General features: G+C 34.2%; 2 protein-coding genes and 1 pseudogene across 2 annotated transcripts in view; 2 read left to right on the top strand and 1 right to left on the bottom strand.

The window, feature by feature from the left end:
- The window catches only part of LOC113515192 (T-box transcription factor TBX3), a 142,368-nt gene that overhangs the window by 61,944 nt on the left and 56,158 nt on the right, over positions 1–24,266 (bottom strand). The gene's annotated exons all lie outside the window — the stretch shown is intronic.
- LOC128200914 (uncharacterized) lies at positions 16,004–17,002 on the top strand. Its single transcript, XM_052895846.1, has one exon. It carries the CDS (start codon positions 16,045–16,047, stop codon positions 16,957–16,959), a length of 915 nt encoding a protein of 304 aa, XP_052751806.1. The 5' UTR covers positions 16,004–16,044; the 3' UTR covers positions 16,960–17,002.
- On the top strand, positions 21,216–24,057 carry LOC128200915 (uncharacterized; annotated as a pseudogene).

Below are 24,266 nucleotides of genomic sequence, written 5' to 3'. Positions count from 1 at the left end.
ATGTAGGTATTGAAAAAATAAAAGTAACTCAAGTAGTTCTCGATTGTCAAGCGAGCAAATAAATGAAGTAACTCGAACGAAAGCTCACGTCACGCGGTGTCTCGGCGTTGCTCTGTCAGCCCTGGCAGTTTTACGATTATTCTATGCAAATTACGGGAAAATAGATGAGTGGACGCCTTCTGTAATATTTCAAGGTGACATGAACGTCAATTTTGGTGTACCATCATTATGTAGGTCATACGAAAATTCGACGAAGTTTGTGTGATCTAATACATTCTATTAATGTTGCAAATGTAAAAGTACGTAAATATATGGCTCTTGAGATGTTTGTTACTCTGTCACTTATGACTAGATTAGAAAGAAAAATTAAATATAAGTTTAGAATTGGCAGAGGTTTCCACAAAATACCTATAGGATGTCTTTTAAAAAAATCTTTTATTATCTCTTGTGTCTCATGTATAAGAATCTACTGCCTGTATTTGGTGTTTATAGTCCACTAGTTGTTTCCCATAACTGTCTACGTGATCATGATTGCCGAGAAATATAAGTAAGTAAGAAGCTTATGTCTTTTTTCGTAAAAACGTGTGGCCCTGAATTTCATGACAATTGGTTAAGTCCTTAAAATGGCAAGACGTGACAAACTTATATAATAAATCTTAGTAATGATAGACAACAGGATTAATTTCTCTATAATTATCATCACCTACTAACTGTCCACTGCTAAAGATAGACCTCCCCCTTTGGGGGTTTTGTCTGAAGTTACCACGCTTGGCAGGTGGGTTGACAACCGCAATTAGGCTTTAGTGATGTTTTAAGAGGGACGCTGCTGCCCATATCTGGACGATTTAATTTTGTTAGTAGTTTTTTACAACAGCCACAGTTGGGTTGCCATTTTAAATCGGGAACACACAGATAATAGTTATAATATTAGTAATGTAAACGTAGCATCAGATCCGACTCTTTAGATCTTACTTTAAAAATTACTAGATGCATAATTTCTGTTACGTAACTCATTACAATAAAGTCCTTCACTTGTACATCAATAATTCAAGAAGGTATTTAGTACGTCTATACTTCCTAGAAGTCTATTTCGATCGGACGATTAAGGTATGTCAAGTTTACCTCCAACTCGAAACAGTCAGTTCCGTGAATCGTGTCTGATGTGAGCTCATATGAGAAGACGACATAGTTCATGGACAAATATGTCGTGGAGAGACTAGAGACGTAATCTATTCGATCTTGATCTAGTTTGTCGAAGTGTCAATTAGAAATGTTCGAAAGTACTTTGAGTGATTAAAGAAATGGCTTACTGTGCTATGGTATGTGATATGACCATAGAATATAGATTCATGATAGATGTAACACTTGCAATTGCGTAATTTCTTGCTGCAAGTAAGCTCAAAAGAGCCTACTTAGATGCTAGCTCAATTTCGATTCTAATTATTGACTTGAATATTGACTTTTTTATGAATTTGTTTTAAAACAAAAATTAAATCAAAATTGAAATAGCTAGTGAAGAGTTTATTGATGATCTAAATGTCTATTTATTAGGTTGAAATTGGTATATTTCACTCAAATTAATCACTATGTTAAAAAAAATAACCATTTACAAAACAATAAACATGCGAGAGTTGACTTGTAAGCTAATTATAAGCGTATTTTATAAACACATAAAAATTAATAAGGTACAAACCAACGCGTTCCAAATAAAACTGGGTAAATAACCAACAAAGCTCCTAACACCTAAATTACACCATCAGCGCACCATTCAAACGGAACACCATAAAAAGGAACAACACGTGGAACCGTTACTTTGGCACCCCCTTTAATAATAGGTGATTTGCCCCCCTTCACCCACATATAGGTGCTACGGGGAAAATACATCCAACACAACTTGATCCATGGTTGTCGACGACAGGTCATTTTTTCCACGAATCGTATTTAGGTACCGGGGGACCGGGAAGGTCAAGATAAATCAGAAGGTGTCTGCGTGTCTCCAACCCATCCTGATGGTTTTAGTCTAATGCCACTTGTATTGGGCATTCTATTGTCACACGCTGGCAGTTTTCCGTGAGTTGTGGCGCTTGAATTGTGGAAAGTATGTTCTGGTGACGCTTTTATTGACTCTAAAGACAAAATAAAAGTGAAGTTGAAGTGTTGTGGGTTTCGTGGTTGAATATTTTGACGAAAAAACGAAAGGCGACACAAGTAAATGAATTTCTTTGTGTGTCTTGCAAGATTGCAAGTAATACATAAGTATCACTTGTAATTTTACAAGTGATACATAAACACAGAAAATCACAAAAATCCAGTGATCAAACTGTACTTATATTCTATAAATAGAGAACAAATTTTTACAAATAAATATCGATAGACGAGGTAAAGAGTAACAAGTTTGTAAAGAAAATAAACGTTTTTGAAGGTGTTTAAATGTTTGTAAACCGATCGTGTTTAACTGGCGGATTAGAACAAAATTTGGTATAAATATAGACTACATATGTCAAATTTGCACATAAACCACTATTTACCCTATTTTACGAGGGATCAGCTAGCCAGTTTAAACTGACATAAAAAAAAAAGTCTACAGGTATATTTTAACCGTTAAAAGTAACCAGAATTAGAGACAATAAATAAATAATTTCCTTGAGTAGAATAAAGTTACGGACTCGAAACAATCATACGATGAATTTAATTCGAGTTGGGGACCGCGGAGAATTTAATAGACACATCAAACTGGAAACTTCTTTGACGGCGGCAATAAAATCCGGATCATAATGAACAGCGGGCTCCGCCTGAAAATTATTCCGAATATTTCCGTACGATTCGGTTGTTTTATTTTTTAATACTTCCGCAGGAACGCAGCCCGGGGCGCGTTCGCTCGTTTGCATAAAATAACAGTGCTACCTCTATAATTCGAACCTCTTTATTTTCAAAATTAGATCGGGACCATAGATCTCTCTCAAATAAAATAAATTTCAAATAAATACGAAAATATTAAAATGCAGCAAAGTATTCTTAGACGTTTGTAGGCGACGTAAAATTTGAGAAAAGCCTTTTCAAATTGTATGCCCTCGATTTGACAATCTTATTGAGATTTCATTATGAAAGTATCGTAAACAAGTGAATGCGTACTTCTTTATTTTAAACTGATTTATAGCTACTGTCTCATGATACAAGATATTGCTAAAAGGTATATTTATTGGAATGTTTATAAATGTACCATACTAATATACGTAGACATGCTTAAATTATATAGATAGTGCATCAAACCTGAAAAACGGGTCACCTTTTTGTCTGCTAATTATCAAATTAGCCGACTTGTTTTTTATTAGTGTTTTATATGCTTACGCATACAATGTACATTGACGTATCGCATTAAAAAGATGCAAAATTTATAAGACAAAATAAATAGTATCAAGCAAAATTGTATGAAAAAGTTGACTTGCTTTTCTAGAAGCATTTGTATGGAAACACTCCATCTATATAATTTAAGCAAACATGTTTTATTATTATGCATAAAAATGTAATAAATTAAAATTGGTGCTTATATATCTATCAATATATGTACGTGTACGTTAGTCTAGATATACCGACACCCGACACTATTATAGACATTTAAAGAGTAGAAAGAGTAAACGAGGCTACAGTATTTTTAAGTTATATAAATATCTAAGTTAGAATGTTCTTTAAAGGAATTCGACTAAAAGTTTAGGCATTGACTTTTTTTTTAATTTCGATTTATCGATATAGCAAAGAGCGTCAAGCCCAAGCGTTTATTGAGTAAGTTTGTGGTAGCACATGGAAGTGTTGTTTTCTCAATTTTCCCGCCAATTTTAGGGCAACAAAATGGCGCCGACTCAGGCACGACACGCATGCTACGCACGCGATGGGTACGGACTTTCTTCCCTTTTCCTTGAACAATAAAAAACTATTTCATGAGGTTTTAATGTGATAATTTGTAACATTTATTTTTTATTTAGTAATTTTAACTTACAAGATAGTCTGGATATTTAGGTTGTCTATTGACTCGACGAAAGATGTTACAAGGTTCGTCACCAGCAGTTACATCTTTTAGTTTTAAAATTTAATAGTAAGAATATAGTCTTAAAACTTAAGGGGAAGATTTATAAGACCACGATAGGGCCTACTGTCTTGTATGGATCTGAATGCTGGCCCGTAAAAGTAAACGGATGAAAGACAGCTTCGACTGAGATGCGTATGCTGAATTGAGTGTGGTGTGAAAAGACTGAATAAGATCCAGCATGAGTATATAAGGGGAAGTTTGAAAGTTACCTCAATAAATAGAGAACTTGTGAGGTATTCGTGGTATGGACATGAGATACACAGAGAAGAAGAAAATGTGGTTAGAAAGGTATTACGTATGAATGTGGATGGTTATGATTGCAGATAATGACCCAGAAAGAGACGGATAGACAGTGCGAAAATATGACATGGCCAGAAAATGATTGACTTATGAAATTACTGTAAACAGATATGAATGGAAGAAGAAAATATATTACGTCGACTCCAAATAGATTTGGGAAAAGGCAGTAAGAAGAGGACTGTGTATGGTCATAATACCACCTAAAACATTTTTATATAAGGAGAATTAAATGAACTGTCTCGAGGCTTTGTCCGCGTTCGTTAGAACAAAAGTAACTCTCCTATGCATTAATTCTAGGTTCTAAATAGGATATCGACTATCTGTGAACCACAATTTTTTCAAATCCCTTTATTTCTTTAAATGGGATTTACTAACAAATATCTAGACATTTTTATAATCTTTCACATTTATGGTTTGCGCAGACGAGGGCCATTATGTCTACAGATTAAATCCTTTTTAATATTATTATAAACGTGTGTTTGTTTGTTACTTAATTGTTTATCGACTTTAACAACTCACTGGCATACGCCATATTTCGTGACGGACAAATTGTATTATATAATAGAAATATACAATAGAAATGGTATTTACGTGTATATACGTAGGTACTATTTGGGATGAAGAAGGACATAGGTTACTTTTCATCTCGGTCAATCAATACTCGTACATTGTGGTCACGCGGACGAAGTCGGGAGTAAAAACTAGTTTACAATATTTTAAACCATATTAGACCTAAACTTAGACCTAAGATCAAGTGAATTTCGTCACCATATCGGTATTTAATTAATCCAAGTAAGGAACGAAAAAATGTATCTAATGGAAGCCTAAATACGTCCCTGGTGTTACCAGTAATATACTGCCGTTTCGACACTCCAGTTTCACGGCAGGTGTCGAGTGTCGATTCTAGCGCTTACAACACGCACCACCCACAACACCCAATCGCACGTTTAAAATAGAAAAACAAATCATAAACGGAACAACAGTTTTTTCCAGCTACATTTTGTTATGTGATAAATAGGTTTGTTTAGTAAAAAAAAAAAAAAAAAGAAAAATAGTCGACATATACACACACCACATAAACGAGATGTATCGTATACGATTGGAAATATATAACATAACTAACGACTTTCCCCCGACTTTGTACGCGTAGATAGGTAGAAATATAAATTAGTAAAGTATAAAAAAAAAATAGAGGCCACGTAACTCGCTAATAATGTAGCGTTTATCAATTAGAAACAAAAATCAAATCGATGTCTATATTTTCATGAATTTAGGAATTTCATGAATTTACACGTACCACGTCTGCCGTTCGAGGCATGTACCGTGCTTTACGTCGCTGAGCGAGACGAGACGTTGAAGGCTTCCGAATGAAGTCGAAACAATTGTAGGAGTGGGAAAGGGATTGTTAGTAATGCTGACTTCCAGCCCTTTTGCTAGCAATATATTCTGAAAGGTCGACCTCCACGTGGTTCCCCCTGAAAACCATCGTGCTGAATTTCAAGTACATTCATCATGATGGGCTAACTGACCTGCCTTTTCATACTCACCTATTATTCTTCATTGATGCCCTTCCAACGTATACCGTTAGCGCAGGCGAGGTTACTACCCTATTTTTTTTTTATGGGTGAAAATGCTGTGGTAACCCCGCCTGCGCTAACGGGATACGCTGGCGGAGCACTAGTGAAGGGTGATAGATGAGAATAAAACAGTTTCCAGGGAGAACCGCGAGGAGGTCGACCTGGTTGGGTATATTGCTAGCAATAGGATTCTCAGTCTCCATTACCAATAATCCCTTTCCCCCCTTACTATCCTATTATCACCTATTAAAAAATAAACAATTGTCGGAAACGACAAACCTAATAAGATAAAAAATTAATATAAGTTTTAAAAAACTATATCTTTCCTCTTTATAATATTAGCTTAGATAAAATTGTTTTAAATATACAATGAGTAGGAAAACACATGGCGTACTGTACATTTTGAATCTAATTACAAATGTTCAATGTTTGGAATGTGTGCATACCGGTAATGCGGTACTAACAAAAGGCACTTGTTGTAAACAAGTAATACATATTTTGCCAAAGCCCCAGAACAAACAAATGTTAAGTGCGAATGTTAAATACTGCGGATTGATACAAACAGACATCGGTCGTATAGTTTTACAGTATTGAAGTAACACGGGCGACAATAATTATAACAGAAATAGATCTCGATTGAAATTACAACTTACTCGATTCTATATCGATTTAAATTGGGTATATTTTGTAATGACATTAAGGTATTACAGTAGGATCCTTACTATTAATATAAATATTAGAGTCAATTTGTTTGTTTATCTGTTGGTGCATTAACGGCTTAACCGATCACTATGAAATTAGATATATACGTACTATTTGGGACGGAGAACGACATGGTTTATTTTTTATCTCAGTCAGCGAACAAATCTTGATTACGCGTTTTAACCTAATAAGAGACCTCATTATCAGAAGGGGCATATGCTTGTTTGCTACTACAGTAGTACAAAACAACTAGTTTTAGAGTGGTGCCTTTTACTATCAAGAGTTTCTAGGCTGCTTTAATTATACATTAAGACTTCTAATGTAACTGTAGGGACGCCTGACTTGTCCTTCAAAGCACGAGGCGATTAATCGTTAATATTTTAATGATCTAAACACGAATTTGAATTAAATTCAGAGGTTTATACTACAAGATCTAACTTAATTAGACACATCTTTGTATAAATTATATGTTGGTAATAACACTGTAAACAAATATTATCATACAATTTCAAGCACTTTTATCCGTTATAAAAATATATTAATGATATAAAAATAAACAGTTTATTTATTCAACAAACAGAGCATTAGAGATTTGATTATAGTATAGAAAAATACAATGAATAAATCGTCTATCGGAATTTATTCGAAAAGGCTAACGAGTATAAAGTGAAGTGAAAACACCTAGTAGTGGTTTGTAAGTGGCACAACAATGAATTTGATCCCAAGCTGATGTGGTGCAAATATTTGCTAAACCCGCCTCCCGTGGGAACGGGCCGACGTGTCTCGTTTTGTTACATGTGTTTCTGGATGAAACGTAACATTTTTTCATCTTAAAGAGAGATTACCTAATAATATCTACGTAGCCATTTTCAACTAAAAGTAACTACGAATAGTATACGTATATATTAAATCTATATATTATTATAATAATTATAGATAAATCTATTTATTAATAAACTAAAAGAGTTGTCCTTAGCTGGTGGAGATTTCATCATTTTATGCAAAAATTATAATAATAATAGATAAATACTCTTTATTGTTTTCCCCAAAAGGACAGAAACAATTACAAAAAATGATCACAGTAAGAAAACAACAGGCGACTTTATGACTAAAAGTGATCTCTTGCAGGCAACCTTTGGATTAGATTTTATAGAACTTGGTATAGTAAATAACCAGGCCACCAGATGGACACCATTGAGTATACCGTCATGCCCATTGTATAGCCTATGGGTTGTCATTCTTGATGGTTTAGGTGCTTCTTATGTCTCCGTGTCCCATAATGCTACAGTCATATCCAACCTAAACGAAAACATAGCCGTACAAACACAGGTACTTCATGAAGAAGTTATTTTGCACATTTGCTTCAAAAATTATAAACTTACAAATGGGAATCAAATTTTTTGTTTATATTAAAAGTAAACTAACTGAAAATGTTATCATCATTTCAGTCCTTAACTGTCCACTGCTGAATAACTGCCTTCTCCATAAGGAGAGTTATACCAGTAGTTGCTATGCTTAGCAGGCGAGTTGGCAAATGCAGTTAGGCTTTTAGAGATACTTTAAGAGGAATGCTACTGCCCATCCTTCTACCATTAACTTCCTTTAGTCGCTTCTTACTACACTCACATGCAAGGAAGGTTATGGCTCTTGGAGAAAAAGAAATTACATCAATTTCTTTTTTTTTTTTTCGATGTACTTCGATTTACTGTGTTGACAGATTTTATATAAAAGGTGACAATGGATAGTGTAACCGTACAAGAACTACTATCAGTTTCATACGAAGCCAAACCCTATTCTGAACGCTTACTGAAATCACAGACAAATAAATACACAGTAACATAGGGTTGTCATCTTATAAGAATATCAATATTATTATTGTTAGCACACTTAGACGTTATAGAGACTTACCCAAAATGTACACAGAACGACTATTTATCATTATATAATTGACTACTTCCGAGTGTAGGTCTTCTTCGTTTCTCATACAAAAGAAAGACCTTAACAGCTTTCCTTCAACAAGAATAGACTCCTTTGTTGTCACTCTAGAAGCGACACTCCTCAATGTTGTCACCAACTAATTGTAGCTCACCTATTTTCGACAATCATAATAGAATCGGCTAGATAATCATGTCTTGAAGAGAAATCTATTTAACTTGAAATTTCGTAAATATTTTCGATAGAAGATGCAAAAAAATAATTTATTTAATCTTACATTAAAACCATGGTATCAAGTGACAGCCCTACTGCAATAAAGGTGCTTGATATCAGCTAGAAAAGGTTGCTATTTTCACTATTTATATAGTTGACCCTATGTTTGTCCTCATGTTGTTTAGTTACGTTTAATGTCAGATCGAATGACAGACGGACATTTTGCAATGCTATATGTGGATATCGGTTTCTATTTGATTGATTGGGAAAACAGTTATTGCCATATTGATGCCACTTTTAGTAATACAGTACAGTGAACTCAAATGTAATTAAGGGTTAAAGAAAAAGTCAACGAGTGCTTTCATATAATCGTAGCACGGCATAATTTTCTCGTCCTTATATCATAGAAAAGCAAAATTTTTGCATTGTAAGGTGTTACTAAATTTATATAACCATAATATACTAACTAAATTATCGTTAATGGATAAAATAGCGACTTCGACAGTGAATCTGTATGAACTCCCTTAAGAATTATTTCTAAATATCATTTCATGATATCAACACTTCGAATACAGGAGTTCTATAAAAAAAAAACTTGTTCAGAAGATAACCTAATACAGGTATCTACTACCGATGTTAAACTTTAAAACCTTTTTATACAAATTTCAACAAAAACTAATATACCCTACTAATACTTGATTTCAAGCCTTTTAAATATTTCATAATAGAGGTTTTTACCGAAACAGCTGCCTTTTTCGCAAGCAGTTGAGGTGTAAATTTTAATCCTTTTTACGTTCTTGACTACACAGGATAAGTGGTATCTTTTTTGCCACCCAATTTTGATTACGTTTGGCGCCGACTTTGCAATAGTATTTGCTAAACTGTATAGGAATATAAAGTTCCGTAGTTAGGGTATGCCTAAACCAGAATCGGTTATTACATTATTATATAATTGTTTAATTTAGCTACCATCAATATGGGTAAGACTGCAAACAATTGGCACGAAGAATGGACACCATTAGTAGAGGCTTCTTGACTATTAGTTATCAATCTCCGCTTGTTATCATTTTATATTATTTGTAATATGTATATCACTATGTAAGCACAGTACAATTTGATTTTTGCATTTTAGAAAGTAGTTTTTGGGTTTTCTAGGAAAGAACGTAATTATGTCACAACAATTTAATGATGCTTTAAAAAGAGTATTTCCAGTCTTTTCTCTTTCATTTTCTTTTGTCTCTTTACTATAAGAACTTTATAAAAGTTGTCAAACAAATGTTTCGGGACGAGTTTTGAGATACTGAGTACTTTACTCTTGTAAGTCTTCGCAAAACTTTATCAACCTACCAACTCGTTCAATCAATTGTGCATTTACGAGAATTTGGAAACTTAAAACAATACCCCCGGTATTGTGTGACGAAATTCCGTACGTAGTAACGGAATTACAACTTACTACATCTTACGCAAGAAGCGTTTGGTAGATACGAACAGACACAAAGGACGGCGGGACAGTCCGCTTGCTTGAGCAGCAAAGGGCATATGCTCAGTAATTTATATACACCTATTGATCAAAAGGTGATGTCCTTTGGAACGCATCGGAGCGTCCTACATCGGCGAACCCAACAAATTGTCTATTAAGTAGGGGTGATAAAATCTTCCTCGTATCAGATCTTCAATCGGTGATAGGGTTCCGATGGCTACGTTATTGGTTGCGGTTAAGCTTCGAGAACCCTTCAGGAATAATTCAGGTTCAGTAACGGGGGGGTCTCTTGTTAATTTAATATTAGAAGCGGGAATATGAGGGTGGTGGAATCAGGTCCATTGCGATTTTTAATAAGGTATCTGAAGTTTTATTTGTTTTGATTATGAAATTTTATATTTACAACAATGAAACTGTTGTAATAAGGTTTGAGTACACTTATCAAATATATATTGAATTAATCATTCCAACCTAATCTTTAGATATTCTTGGACTGCTTGATCTAACTACATTTGAACTAACACTTCTCACATTCTATTAATGTGATAGGGTGTCCAGTTACATCTATATTACAGAAGGAATACTATCAGTTGGCAAAATCGACAATTTTAAACATACGATTAACTCTGCGGGTAAAGAAAAACATTGTTAATAAATCGAATTCAATTTGAACGGCCGTAATCATTTACCATCAGGTGAGCCGAATGGTAGTTTGTTTTAAAAATAATAATAATAATCCGAGTAACGACGGTAGGCTAATTCTAATATGCTCTGTGAAATGTGAACGAGTGTTTTATTTACTATAACAATAAAATAGTGAAAGAATGTCTCTTAACTACCTCATCAACGATTATGGTTTTTTTTTACAACACAGGGGCAAACGAGCATGCGGCTCACCTGATGGTAAGTGACTACCGCCGCCCATGATCACCCACAACACCAGCGGCATTGCAGGTGTGCTGCTGGCCTTTTAAAAAGGAATATACTCTTTTCTTGAAGGTTATGTTGTCGTATCGGTATGGTAGGTTATGGTAGTGAAATATATACTTTTGTTGGCCAGAGGCCTTTTTGTAATAGTTCATTATTCAATCACCGAAAAACCATAGCTTCAAAGACTGCTAACGTATCCCTCTACATCTTCATTCTATATCCATCCTTCTTATAAAACACCGTTATGAGCGAGAGAAATAGATATTCGGCCAACTTTTTTTTTTACCCACAGCTGTTTATAAACACAATATGCTACTTGAAGCGAATTACTTTCAAAGGGGCGGATTATCCGCCAACAATCAGAAAGGGTAGACGCCGTTTTCCGCCGTCGCTTATTTACAAAACCTGGTTTCTCACAATGCGCTCAAGATGTTTTTAAAACGGGAGCTCCTTCAAGCTTCGTTAACGCAGCTAGGTCTTAGGTTTTTTTTTATGTCAATTAAATATGGAAACTGTATTATGTCGTTTCTCTTTACCCTACAGCGAAGGGGTTTTAAGGGATAAAAATAGAATGGTGTCCGCTTGCATTATTGGTAGACGCTCCCAGCGTTTGGATACTTTCAGTACTAAGTTTACAGTTAATCAGAAGAGATTTTATCTAATATGTTCAAAATATATAATAAACACCTGATAATGTTATGGGTGAATTTATGTTGAACTAACGACCAGCAAAGAGAAAAATTAAAAACTATTGAGGTCAGAAGGGAAAAAGTGTTAGGACACTTGATAGGACACGACGAACGTATGAACATTATAATAGAAGGTAAAATAGAAGGAAGGAGGAAAAGGGGGAGACCAACACATAGTTACATCAGGCAGATCAAGGAAAAAGTTGATGTTGCGTCGTATCAAGGGGTGAAGAGACTCGCTGAAAATCGTAGTAAGTGGCAAGAGCTCCACCGACAAGAGCGCAGCTTTCAAATAGGATAGACAGAACGCCCCGTACCGGATACACGCAGTTTTTTTTTTTATAAAATATAACTTATGTTACTCAGTGGTAAGTAAGCATGAATAATATGAATACCGATCCGATATCTATATATTGGGTTCCTTTGAACATTGATGGCGGAAAAAAGGTCTTTAATTAATGATAATGGAGTGGTAACTCCGCCTGAGCTATCGGTATACACTGGCGGGGCACCAGTGAGAGATGATAGGTGAGAATGAAAAAGCAGGTCAATTAGCCCATCGTGATGAATTCACTTGGAATTTAGCACGATGGTTTCCAGGGGGGACCACGTGGAGGTCGACCTTTTTGGGTATATTACTAACAATGAGACTGTTAGTCCGCATTATTAACACGCCCCCCCCCCCCCAGGCGGAAAAAAACGTCATCAACCATTTCGATATTGCCCATATCGCTCGGATATCTATTTTCGAATATGTTAAAAATCTTATACAATATTATTTTTTGGCTACCGCTTGTTTGCCATTCTAAGTTGTATAAAAAAAAAAATGTGAAATACTCCGAAATTTCGAAGTTAGGTTTCATAGTAAACTTACAGATCTTCGGCGCAACTGTTAAACGGTTTGACGGACGACGACAGAGTATAAAAATAAATAATTAAAGTAATTATGGCGGCCATAAACTGACAAAAACCTTGTAAAATTTAAGATACGGGTTTTTTGTGACTTTACGATGTCCATTTGTTATTTCGAAACGGTTAAATATAATTAGTAATTTTTTTTAATAAAACAAAAGAGTCCAATATAATCTTTAGCGGACACACTTCGATCCCGTAACATAGATTATATATTAGGAAACTTCATTACTTCGACTGAAAAAATTGCTTTATATTATTTATTATTATATCAGCAGTTAATTGACCACTACTAAATATAGGGCTCTCCCATAAGAGGTGATATTGCCAGTACTTGCCACGGTTGGCAGGCGGGTTAGCAACCGCAGTTAGATTTTAGTGATATTTTGAAAGGGATACTGCTGCCCATCCCTCATCCTGTAAGTTCCCTTAATTGCCTCTTACGACACTCACGGGAAAGGGTAGCCTATTTTATTCCGGGATCTAGGAATTCGGGGTCAGTTATCTCGTTTGAAGCCAGTTGCATTCTTAAATTGGCCTTGATCTACCTATATTAAGAGGCTGTCAGTTTGTTTGCCATTTAAATTTGCAGAATTTAACCATGATGGTTTCCAGTCTGCATGGAGGACCTGACAGCGTATATTGTTAGCAATGGGGCTGCTAGTCCCTGTTACATACAATTTCTTCCTTCCAAACGCTCAGGTTATATGCCGGAGCCTATATTTTCTCTATATACTATGTTACAATAATTGACGACACGCCACTCGGTGTGGCCATAAAACCGGCGTGAACCCAAACTGAGAGCGTTGTAAATTTGATGGCGGCCCTATATTCATTTGATTCATGAGCCGACAACGGCCGAGTTGTGTGTTTTGATTCGTTTTTATTTGCTAGTTTACTGTATCAGCACTTGAAGCAAACTTAGTGGATTCGATGGAGACCCTAATATATTTTTAATACACATAAATTAGCTTTTAATATCTCTAACAGGAACAAAAAGTAACATGAAAAGTTTCTTATATGAATAACCAATAGTCAACTATTTAGTAAGGGCAGTTATGTACACTGTGAAATTATTTCAAATACCTTTTTTTACGATACGTGTCAGAACCTAGTTGATTTCCTACAAAGTACTAGGATACCAGAACCATGCAGTAGGTAACAGCTATTTTAGAGCTCGAATACTGTTGTGCCGTGCCTTTAGGAACAGTTTTAGCGCAAGTAGATTTGTTTAATCGTAAACGACGTAGAGTGTATACAACGAGAGAATGAAAATAAATAAAGCAAGAGTAGTAAAAATTTTCAAAAAGCCTTTAGCACAGGGATCTCTCTGCTCATCTACCTACCTAACTTCACGACAAACCCCTTGTGGGGTACAAGAGTTATAAGGAATATTTAGAACGGCATACCTACTAGTTGTGCATTTTATGTGGTACACGTAAAAGAGGATATTATCAGATAAATTCCAAATCTGAAATTTCTAATGAGGACAATGTTTTGAATGTAGCAGTTAAGGTAGAACATTTGAAAATCGAACTAATACCATATCTAATACCTAATATGATGATTAAATACGATCAACAAGAAATTAAAAATTCAGTCATATTTATCAAAATATGATGGAAACGAGCATTATTATCATTTACAAATCGAAATACAAAATTAATCGACGTTAACCACAGATAATATCTGTATGAAAAATAGTGGGCCGCTCAAAATTCGGCATGTTGAACAGAATAGCGCGGGACAAAAAACAAAACAAATAAAAAGCGCCTATCTGCCTTCATATCTGTCTACCTGTTACTATGTCAAACATACATGATGATACCTTTTATTTGTTTGTGTGAGCTTTTAGTAGCTAATTTATTAAGTAAACTAATTTTAGTTTTTTAATTAGAAAGTATTGTAACGATAGAAAAAAAAAATAGGTAGAAAGTTTTACGGGTAAAATGACAGATACAATATTAGAAATCGTTAGAATAAGAGTGATTTTTTTTATTGTTAGGGTGGTAAACGAGCAGACGGTCCACCTGATGGTAAGCGGCTACCTTCGCTCATGAACACCTGCAAAACGAGAGGAGTTGTTTGTGTGTTACCGTTTTTATTTTTTATTGATAACTACATTTTTATATATATTTGAAATAATGAAATAAAATGGCATTAGTAATATGCAAGAATATAACCATCAAAAATAAAATAAAAAAATTCTAAATTCTAACATACTACACACCGTATCAAAAGTCAGCTGTTGTCAAAATTCTACGCATACCTCGTGGCGAGCGTCGTTATTTCAATTACTCGGGTCCCTCGTCAAAGACAAAAGACCCTGACACGAAAAAAAAAAAAACAGAAAAAAACAAAAACAAACGCTCACCGAGCGAATTAAAAAAACAATCGTCTTATCTATGATTGGATCGCGGTCGTGTAAACGCGCTCAAGTGTATTATGTTACCTTTAAGAGGCGGCTTTCATTTTCGGTAGCGTTTTTGATAATGAAACTGGAATAGGAATTGTTACATATATTAAGAGTACGTGACCTAAGACCATGTGTCAGCCTACGACCTAATCATTATAATATTTGACATTCCTATTTGTATATTTGTATTTGTCCATTTGATATCGAAATCATTATATTGTTTAATATTCATATTTGTATATTTGTTTATCTCATACAAATTTCCATTAGTAAGTTATTATCTGTATTTGTTGTCACTCTTTCGATGGAAGTATTTGACTATTGTAATTGTAAATAGTAATTAAGATATCTCTACTATATATATGGACGATTTGTAATAATAAATACAGTTCAATTCAGAATACTCTACGAGTCTAGTCATTTCAAAAACACCAACTGTGTTAAAACCCTGCCCCATAACAATTTTGGCGCAGTCGGTAGGATCCGTCGCGTAATAGTGCAAGTCGAACTTAACGTCTGGGACTCGGACAAACATCGCCAACAATCCTAGGACGGTGCCTGAAGGGCTTTGAATAGTTCGCCGAATCTATACTCTGCAATGCGTATCCTGTTGCTGTTACTGGGGTAAGTGGTCAACACATGTTGCTCTGTTTCCTTTCTCTGTTTCCTTTTCATAAATCTTTTTCGCCTAAATCATAAAATAATTTTATTATTCAAACTCAAAATCTATTTTTCTATCTATTTTTAATATTCTATTATACTATATCAATTTTACGAATTCAATTATTCTAATTTCAACATTCATTATGTCACAACAAAATATTGACGTAAAACCTAAATTTTGCGAACAAAATGTTCCGCTAAATACTTTATTACAATTAATACCGGATTTCGATACAACTCAATCGGGTCAAGTATATAAGTTCATAAGATCGTGCGATTCAGCTTTTAAATTAGCAAGTCTAGAGCAGGAAGAAATTTTATTAATTTACGCTTTAAACAAAATAAGTGGGAATACTTCTTCTGATATCCACGCGAAACTATACTCAAACTGGGACGACTTAAAAACGTTCCTTATACAAAAATTTTCGCAGACAAAAACTCTTTCACATCTAAATCTCGAACTACAATCACTCTTTCAGAAACCAAATGAATCGGTAACGGAATTTTTCCACCGCGTAGATTTATGTAGAAATAAAATCTTAGAAAAATTAACAACTGAAGTGGTAGATGCGACATTAATAGGACGGAAAACTACTACGGAAGAAACAGCTCTGAACGTTTTTATTAATGGATTAAGTTCTGACATAGGTGTAATGTTAAGAACAAAAGGTTTTGATTCATTAACTCATGCTGGAAACTTTGCAATTCAAGAAGAAAAAATTCGAAAAATGAATACGGCTAGGCAAAGTTTGTTTAAAAATAGTCGAATAACAACACCGCTATATAGCAATGTCGTTCGTCAACCACCTCAGATCAATCAACCTCAAATACATAAACCACCAGATAAACATACTATTAATACCAATCCGCGAAAATTTATTATATGTAATTATTGTAAAAAACCCGGGCATCATATAACTAATTGTAGAAAGAGAATATTTAATAATAGTCGTAATAACCAATTTCCGCGAAATAATCCGACTCCAGCTCGAGTAAATCATTTAAACTTGCAACCGGCCGATCTGACGGGCACAGTTTCGGAAACGGTTCCCACGTAATGCCCAAATATTTCGATGATCACCGAGGGTCAGGATATTACTCTAGAACCTCAGATAAACGATCTTCAAATTCAATAAAATTTAATAGTAATCAGTGTCATACTACATTATCTAATACAAACATCACTACACAAGCGCAAACAATTCCAGTCCATCGGGGACAATTAAGCGATGTGTGTACTTGTGATAATAAAACTACGATAGCTACTAAGACAAACTTAGAGCTCTCTGAATCATTAATCATTAACCTCACAAAAATCACTGAATCACTTATAAAGGTCACAGAAACCTTACTAACTCAATCAAAGAAACCTATTAACTCTGTAGATTGTATCACTAATTCGACTAATTCTGAAAAAGATCAATGTCTAAAACCTATATTAAAAGAATCTAATTCAAATCCCACGTGCAATCAACAAACTACAAAGACTAAAAAATCAAAAAAATCTCGTAAATCGAAACAAAAATCAAAAATAAAACTAAAATCGAATCAAATAAAGAAAAGAGCTTATCCTAATGAATCTTACAATATCTCTACATTAAATATACCTCCTGAAAATCTTTTGCACTGTAAATTTCATATTGATGGCCAACCAGTTACGTTATTAGTAGACACGGGAGCAGCCATTTCAGTTATAAATAAAAATAAAATCGGTAAAAATACCATCGATACATCAAACGTCGTTTCTATTATTGGTATCTCTAATGAAAATTCGCCTTTTCAAACATGTGGCACATCCCACATTTCATTAGATCAATTTCCAAAATTTAAATTCCATGTCGCAAATTTAAACATACACGCTGATGGTATACTCGGTAATGATTTCATGTCAAAATTCAATGTCAATATTTATATTCAATCAAAAACGATGCGAATACATGACAGGACTTATCAGTTGTTCCTTCTGGGAGATGAACCAAAGTACTTTGATAATGGTAAACAAATTATCAAACGTCGTTCGGAGACAGTTATATCATGTTTAACTAATGATATCTCAGACGGAACTGCAATGATAAATAAGCAAAACATTAGTAACGATATCTGTATTCCTAATGCTCTTGTTAATGTCAAAAATAATAGCTTTCTCATTACTTGTGTAAACTCGAGTGATAATGACGTATATATTTCAACGCCTATTATAGATGTAAATTCTGTTAACGAATCGGAACTAATTCAACAGTCTGTTTCCTTACCCAATTCACAAATTAACAACATCTCTATAAAACAAAGAATAGATATCGGGAGCCTTATAAGGTGTGATCATTTAAATAAAGAAGAAAGCGAATCTCTCGATAAAATAACTTCAGAATATTCGGACATTTTCTACGTGGAAGGCGATCCACTAACGTTCACGAATCACACTAAACATTCTATTCCTACTACGTCAGATATACCAATTAATACTAAAACTTATAGATTCCCTCAAGTACACCAACAAGAAGTAAGAAATCAGATAGACAAAATGTTACAACAGAATATTATAAAAGATAGTACTTCTCCATGGAGCAGTCCAATCTGGGTAGTTCCAAAAAAATTAGACGCGTCTGGAAAACAAAAATGGCGTGTTGTAATTGATTATAGAAAATTAAATGACGTCACTATTGGAGACAGTTACCCGTTGCCTAACATAACTGACATACTAGATAAGTTAGGACATTCAGTATATTTCACAACTTTAGATTTAGCATCCGGTTTCCATCAAATTGAATTAGACCCCAAGGATATTCCCAAAACTGCCTTCAGCACTCCTTTTGGTCATTACGAATTTTTAAGAATGCCTTTCGGACTCAAAAATGCACCAGCTACATTCCAACGTGCCATGGATAGTGTACTTTACGGATTACAAGGAGAACGATGCTTTGTTTACCTTGATGATATCGTAGTGTTTGCATCCAGCCTTCAAGAACATAAACAGAAATTAACTGAAGTATTCGATCGGTTACGAAAATACGGTCTGAAAATACAACCAGATAAATGCGAATTCTTGAGAAAAGAAGTTGCTTACCTGGGTCATATTATATCGAGTGAAGGTGTAAAGCCAAATCCCGAAAAAGTAAAATCAGTTCGTGAGTTTCCAGTCCCTAAATCATGTAAAGATATTAAATCATTTCTTGGTCTCGCAGGCTACTATCGTAGGTTCATACCTAACTTTAGTAAGCTCACTAAGCCTTTAACAAGCTTATTAAGAAAGGATGTTCCGTTTACATGGAGTTGTGTACAACAGCAGGCTTTTGACTCCTGTAAGGAAATTCTCACAACGACTCCTCTGTTACAATATCCCGATTTTACTAAAGAGTTTATATTAACTACGGATGCTTCAATCCACGCTATCGGAGCGATTCTCTCGCAAGGTGAAATTGGCAAAGATTTACCTATTGCTTACGCATCACGTACGTTAAATAAAGCTGAAAGTAATTACTCTACCATAGAGCGCGAACTTCTCGCAATAGTATGGGCCGTGAAACACTTTCGACCATATTTATTCGGTAGAAAATTTAAAATATTTACTGATCACAAACCACTCACATGGTTATTTTCCATTAAAGATCCGGGATCACGTCTCGTTCGCTGGAGACTGAAACTAGAAGAATATGAATATGAAATTAATTACAAAGCCGGAAAAAATAATACAAACGCCGATGCTTTATCACGACCACCTATATTAAATATGGGTACAGACAATCCTGACAAACAATTTGAAACATTATTAAAAACAAACTATGAACAATTCTTATCTCAAGGTTGTAGCGCTAATTCACACAAGCTTAAAACTTCACCTGAAAATCTTTTAGAGTCTAATCATAAAAATATCTTCATCCCTGTGTCGTGTCAGAAATCAGATCTTAATAACTTATACAACGAAGCTTTAGATCTATGTGCTTCCCAAAGCAATCAACCTGAAACAGAAAAGCAAGTCTACGACATAGATAAAATAACTTCTGAATATCAGCAAAACATTTTCCTTTGTTATACTAGAACATCATACTATGATCCATGGGACGCGGAGAGTTATTTTAAATCATTGTTATCGTGCTTACATAAGCATAATATTGAAACTTTGTATATACCGAACCTGAAATATGATCAAACTTGCAAGCTTCAGGGCAACCAACAGCTACATATCTCAGCTTATTTGGCAGAAATATATAATTGCAATATAATCATTTGCGAGAATAAAATTACTCATCCTTCGCCTCAGGAAATTCCCAGCATTCTAAAAACATACCATGATGAACCGCTCTCAGGACATCGAGGTATAATTGAAACCACTAGGAAAATTCGAGAACATTACTTCTGGAAAAACATGGCCGAAGACATCAAAAATTACATAAACTCTTGTGAAATATGTCAGCGCAATAAGATTCAAAGAAAAACTTTTAAAGCTCCAATGGTATTAACATCCCAATCTAATGAACCTTTTGAACGTGTTTCTATAGACTTAGTATCATATTCTGACATTAGTGACAATAATAACAAATACATATTGACACTACAAGATGAACTAACTAGGTACGTCCAAGCTTATCCAATTTCTGATAAAGAAGCTCTAACAGTTGCTAAGCAACTCTTTCACTTCTGTCAACATTTCGGTGTACCTAGACGTTTCCATTCTGACCAAGGTACTGAATTCATGAATGGACTAATGAAGCAATTAATAAGACTTCTCGGTACAAGTCAAACTTTTAATACAGCTTACCACCCTCAAACTAATGGTGCATTAGAAAGGTTTCATGCCACACTTCGAGATCACATACGAATGTACCAGGCACGTAAATTGAAAAATTGGGATCAAATTATTCCACTGGCTATTATATGTCATAACACCTCAGTTAATAGCTCTACAGGTTTCACACCCTACGAACTTCTATTTGGTTTTAAACCAAGACCTTTTTATTCATTAAAAACAATACCCGATTATACTGCATTCGATTATATTAAAGATTTAAACGAACGACTTAGAATAGCCCGCGATGTCGCAACACAGAACGTTCAGAAAATGAAAGAAAAAGCCAAGGAACGTTACGACGGGAAAATTAAAAATATTGCTAAATTTAATGTAGGTGACAAGGTGATGATCAAGGTCCCTAACCCAAATAATTTAGATAATAAGTGGGAAGGGCCATTCGATGTGATACGTGTAGGCTTTAATGAAAATTATGTTATTCGTAAATCCGGGAGACATCAGTTAGTTCACGCAAATAGATTAAGACCTTATGAAATAAATAAACTCGTTAATATGAAATAAATAAACTCGTTAATTAAATAAATAAGTAGCCGTGTGGAAGCCGGCTTTACCAAAGAATAGCACCAACGTTCAGATTTGACGTGTCGTAGAAGGCGACTAACAAACAAGTAGCCGTGTGGAAGCCGGCTTTACCAAAGAATAGCACCAACGTTCAGATTTGACGTGTCGTAGAAGGCGACTAACAAACAAGTAGCCGTGTGGAAGCCGGCTTTACCAAAGAATAGCACCAACGTTCAGATTTGACGTGTCGTAGAAGGCGACTAACAAACAAGTAGCCGTGTAGTAGTCGGCTTTACCAAAGAATAACACTGACGTTCAGATTTGACGTGTCGTATAAGGCGACTAACAAACAATTAGCCGTGTAGTAGTCGGCTTTACCAAAGAATAGCACTGACGTTCAGATTTGACGTGTCGTATAAGGCGACTAACAAACAAGTAGCCGTGTAGTAGTCGGCTTTACCAAAGAATAGCACTGACGTTCAGATTTGACGTGTCGTATAAGGCGACTAACAAACAAGTAGCCGTGTAGTAGTCGGCTTTACCAAAGAATAACACTGACGTTCAGATTTGACGTGTCGTATAAGGCGACTAACAAACAATCAGCCGTGTAGTAGTCGGCTTTACCAAAGAATAGCACTGACGTTCAGATTTGACGTGTCGTATAAGGCGACTAACAAACAATGAGCCGTATAGACGCCGGCTTGTACAAAGAATAGCTCTAACATGTTAAGTTGTTTCCACATCAAACAACTTATAGTATTAATTTATTATAAGCAATATTCAAAATCAATTAAATCAATAATTCCTCAATAATCAATTAAATCAATAATTATTCTATAAGCAATGAAATCAATAATTCTTCTATAATCAATTAAATCAATAATTCTTCAATAATCAATTAAATCAACAATTCTTCTATAATCAATTAAATCAATAATTCTTCTATAATCAATTTAATAAATAATTCTTCAATAATCAATTAAATCAATAATTCTTCTATAATCAATTTAATCAATAATTCTTCAATAATCAATTAAATCAATAATTCTTCAATAATCAATTAAATCAATAATTCTTCAATAATCAATTAAATCAATAATTCTTCTATAATCAATTAAATCAATAATTCTTCAATAATCAATTAAATCAATAATTCTTCAATAATCAATTAAATCAATAATTCTTCAATAATCAATTAAAGCAATAATTCTTCAATAATCAATTAAATCAATAATTCTTCAATAATCAATTAAATCAATAATTCTTCAATAATCAATCAATTTTAATCATTATACAAAATATCATTTTTGTTATATTCGTTAGCTTACGAATCGTCCTAAAATCGTCTTTATTTCTAATAAAAAATAAAACATAATTAAAACATAAATTTATAAATAATAGTTCTTATGTTTGTTCAATTCGATATTACCTTAATAAATTAGAAAAAAACTTGTAATAGAATCTTCTTTCTTGATGCTCGAACAAATCTTAATTATTTCTTCAACAACTAAAAACTTCAATGAAAGTATATTTAAGATAACTTATGATGATCGAATAATTAATGAAAATATTCAGTCTCAACGATGACTTACATTCAAGTTAAAAGGTTCTTTATTTTAAATCTTTAGATTAGGCTAGTGTAGACATTTCCGTAATTTCTTTGCAGATAGTAGAATCCGTAATAAATCTAGAAAATGAAATTAATGATTGTTTAGCAAGCATATTGTTCGTAAAATCAAATATTAAACTTATCTTCTCTTTCTGCTTATGTATATTCTGATAGGCTTGTATACATATTAGATTTTCCATTAATTCAAGGCGAACCTCTCAATCTCTATCACATATATTCCATTCCAATCCAACATTTTAATTCCTCTCTGCATACAACCATCCTACCTGAGCACATGCATTTGGCTACAAATCCTAGCGGTAATATATACGTATCTACGAGCGACCTCACTTCATGCAAGTCCTACGCTATAAAGAAGAAGATCTGCACCTCTTTTGTCGCATATGAAGCAGCATCACGTCCATTATGTGAGCTCCAGATCCTGTTAAGCATTTCAAAGACTTTACCTGAAATTTGTACCACATCCACATTTGAAGCAAGAATTAACACTTTTCAAAACATTGACAACAACCAATGGCTTTACATACTTACAGAAGACACTAATTGTATACTTCAATGTAAAACGGAAGTTACACATCATAAATTACAAGGAGCAGGCATTTTATCCTTACCGGAAAACTGCAAACTTTATACTGGGTATAGTACGCTAACAGCCTTTCAATCTATTGAAGAAAATGTAACATATCCTGTAATAGTTCCAGACATTAGAACAGACGATTGCTTTGAAGAATACAAGAACTTTGAAGCTCCAAACTTAATTCCTATTAAAATTAATGAAATGCCTTTGGATTCACTGAAACAAATAAAACATCATGTCGATAAATTTAAGGAAAGCTTAGAAAATATGAGATCTCGACCAATCTTACAAAGATATTCGTCAACGTTTACATGGATATACTTCGTGTTATTCATAACAATGCTAGGATACTTCATTTATAAAATTAGCAAACGTTGTCCTAATGGATTAGGACTACGTTTGCTAATTTTGACCTACTCCTGCGTAACCGAAGACCAAGCCGTGATAATAGTTGTATACAAATATTTAACAACTGTTTTTCAAACACATCACGACGTCAGAGAATCCAAGTTGCCGTCCCGATGACTACTATAGCAACAAGTACCTGCGTAACGGAAGACGAAGAGGAAAATGAAGAAAATTATCCAAGAACTTCAACACCGAGAGTTCAAAGATCAAGCTCTCAAGCCCAATCTTTATTCTAAGGGGGAGGTGTTACATATATTAAGAGTACGTGACCTAAGACCATGTGTCAGCCTACGACCTAATCATTATAATATTTGACATTCCTATTTGTATATTTGTATTTGTCCATTTGATATCGAAATCATTATATTGTTTAATATTCATATTTGTATATTTGTTTATCTCATACAAATTTCCATTAGTAAGTTATTATCTGTATTTGTTGTCA

This window comes from Galleria mellonella, unplaced genomic scaffold (assembly GCF_026898425.1).
Source record: "Galleria mellonella isolate WM207_F2 unplaced genomic scaffold, CSIRO_AGI_GalMel_v1 utg312, whole genome shotgun sequence".
In the NCBI taxonomy this organism is placed as follows: domain Eukaryota; kingdom Metazoa; phylum Arthropoda; class Insecta; order Lepidoptera; family Pyralidae; genus Galleria; species Galleria mellonella.
Note: the sequence above shows the minus strand (reverse complement) of the source record. Positions and strands in the feature narration are given on the sequence as shown.

Coding starts and splice junctions, on each gene's coding strand:
- LOC128200914 (XM_052895846.1), top strand. CDS start 16,045: ATGTCACAACAAAATATTGACGTAAAACCTAAATTTTGCGAACAAAAT.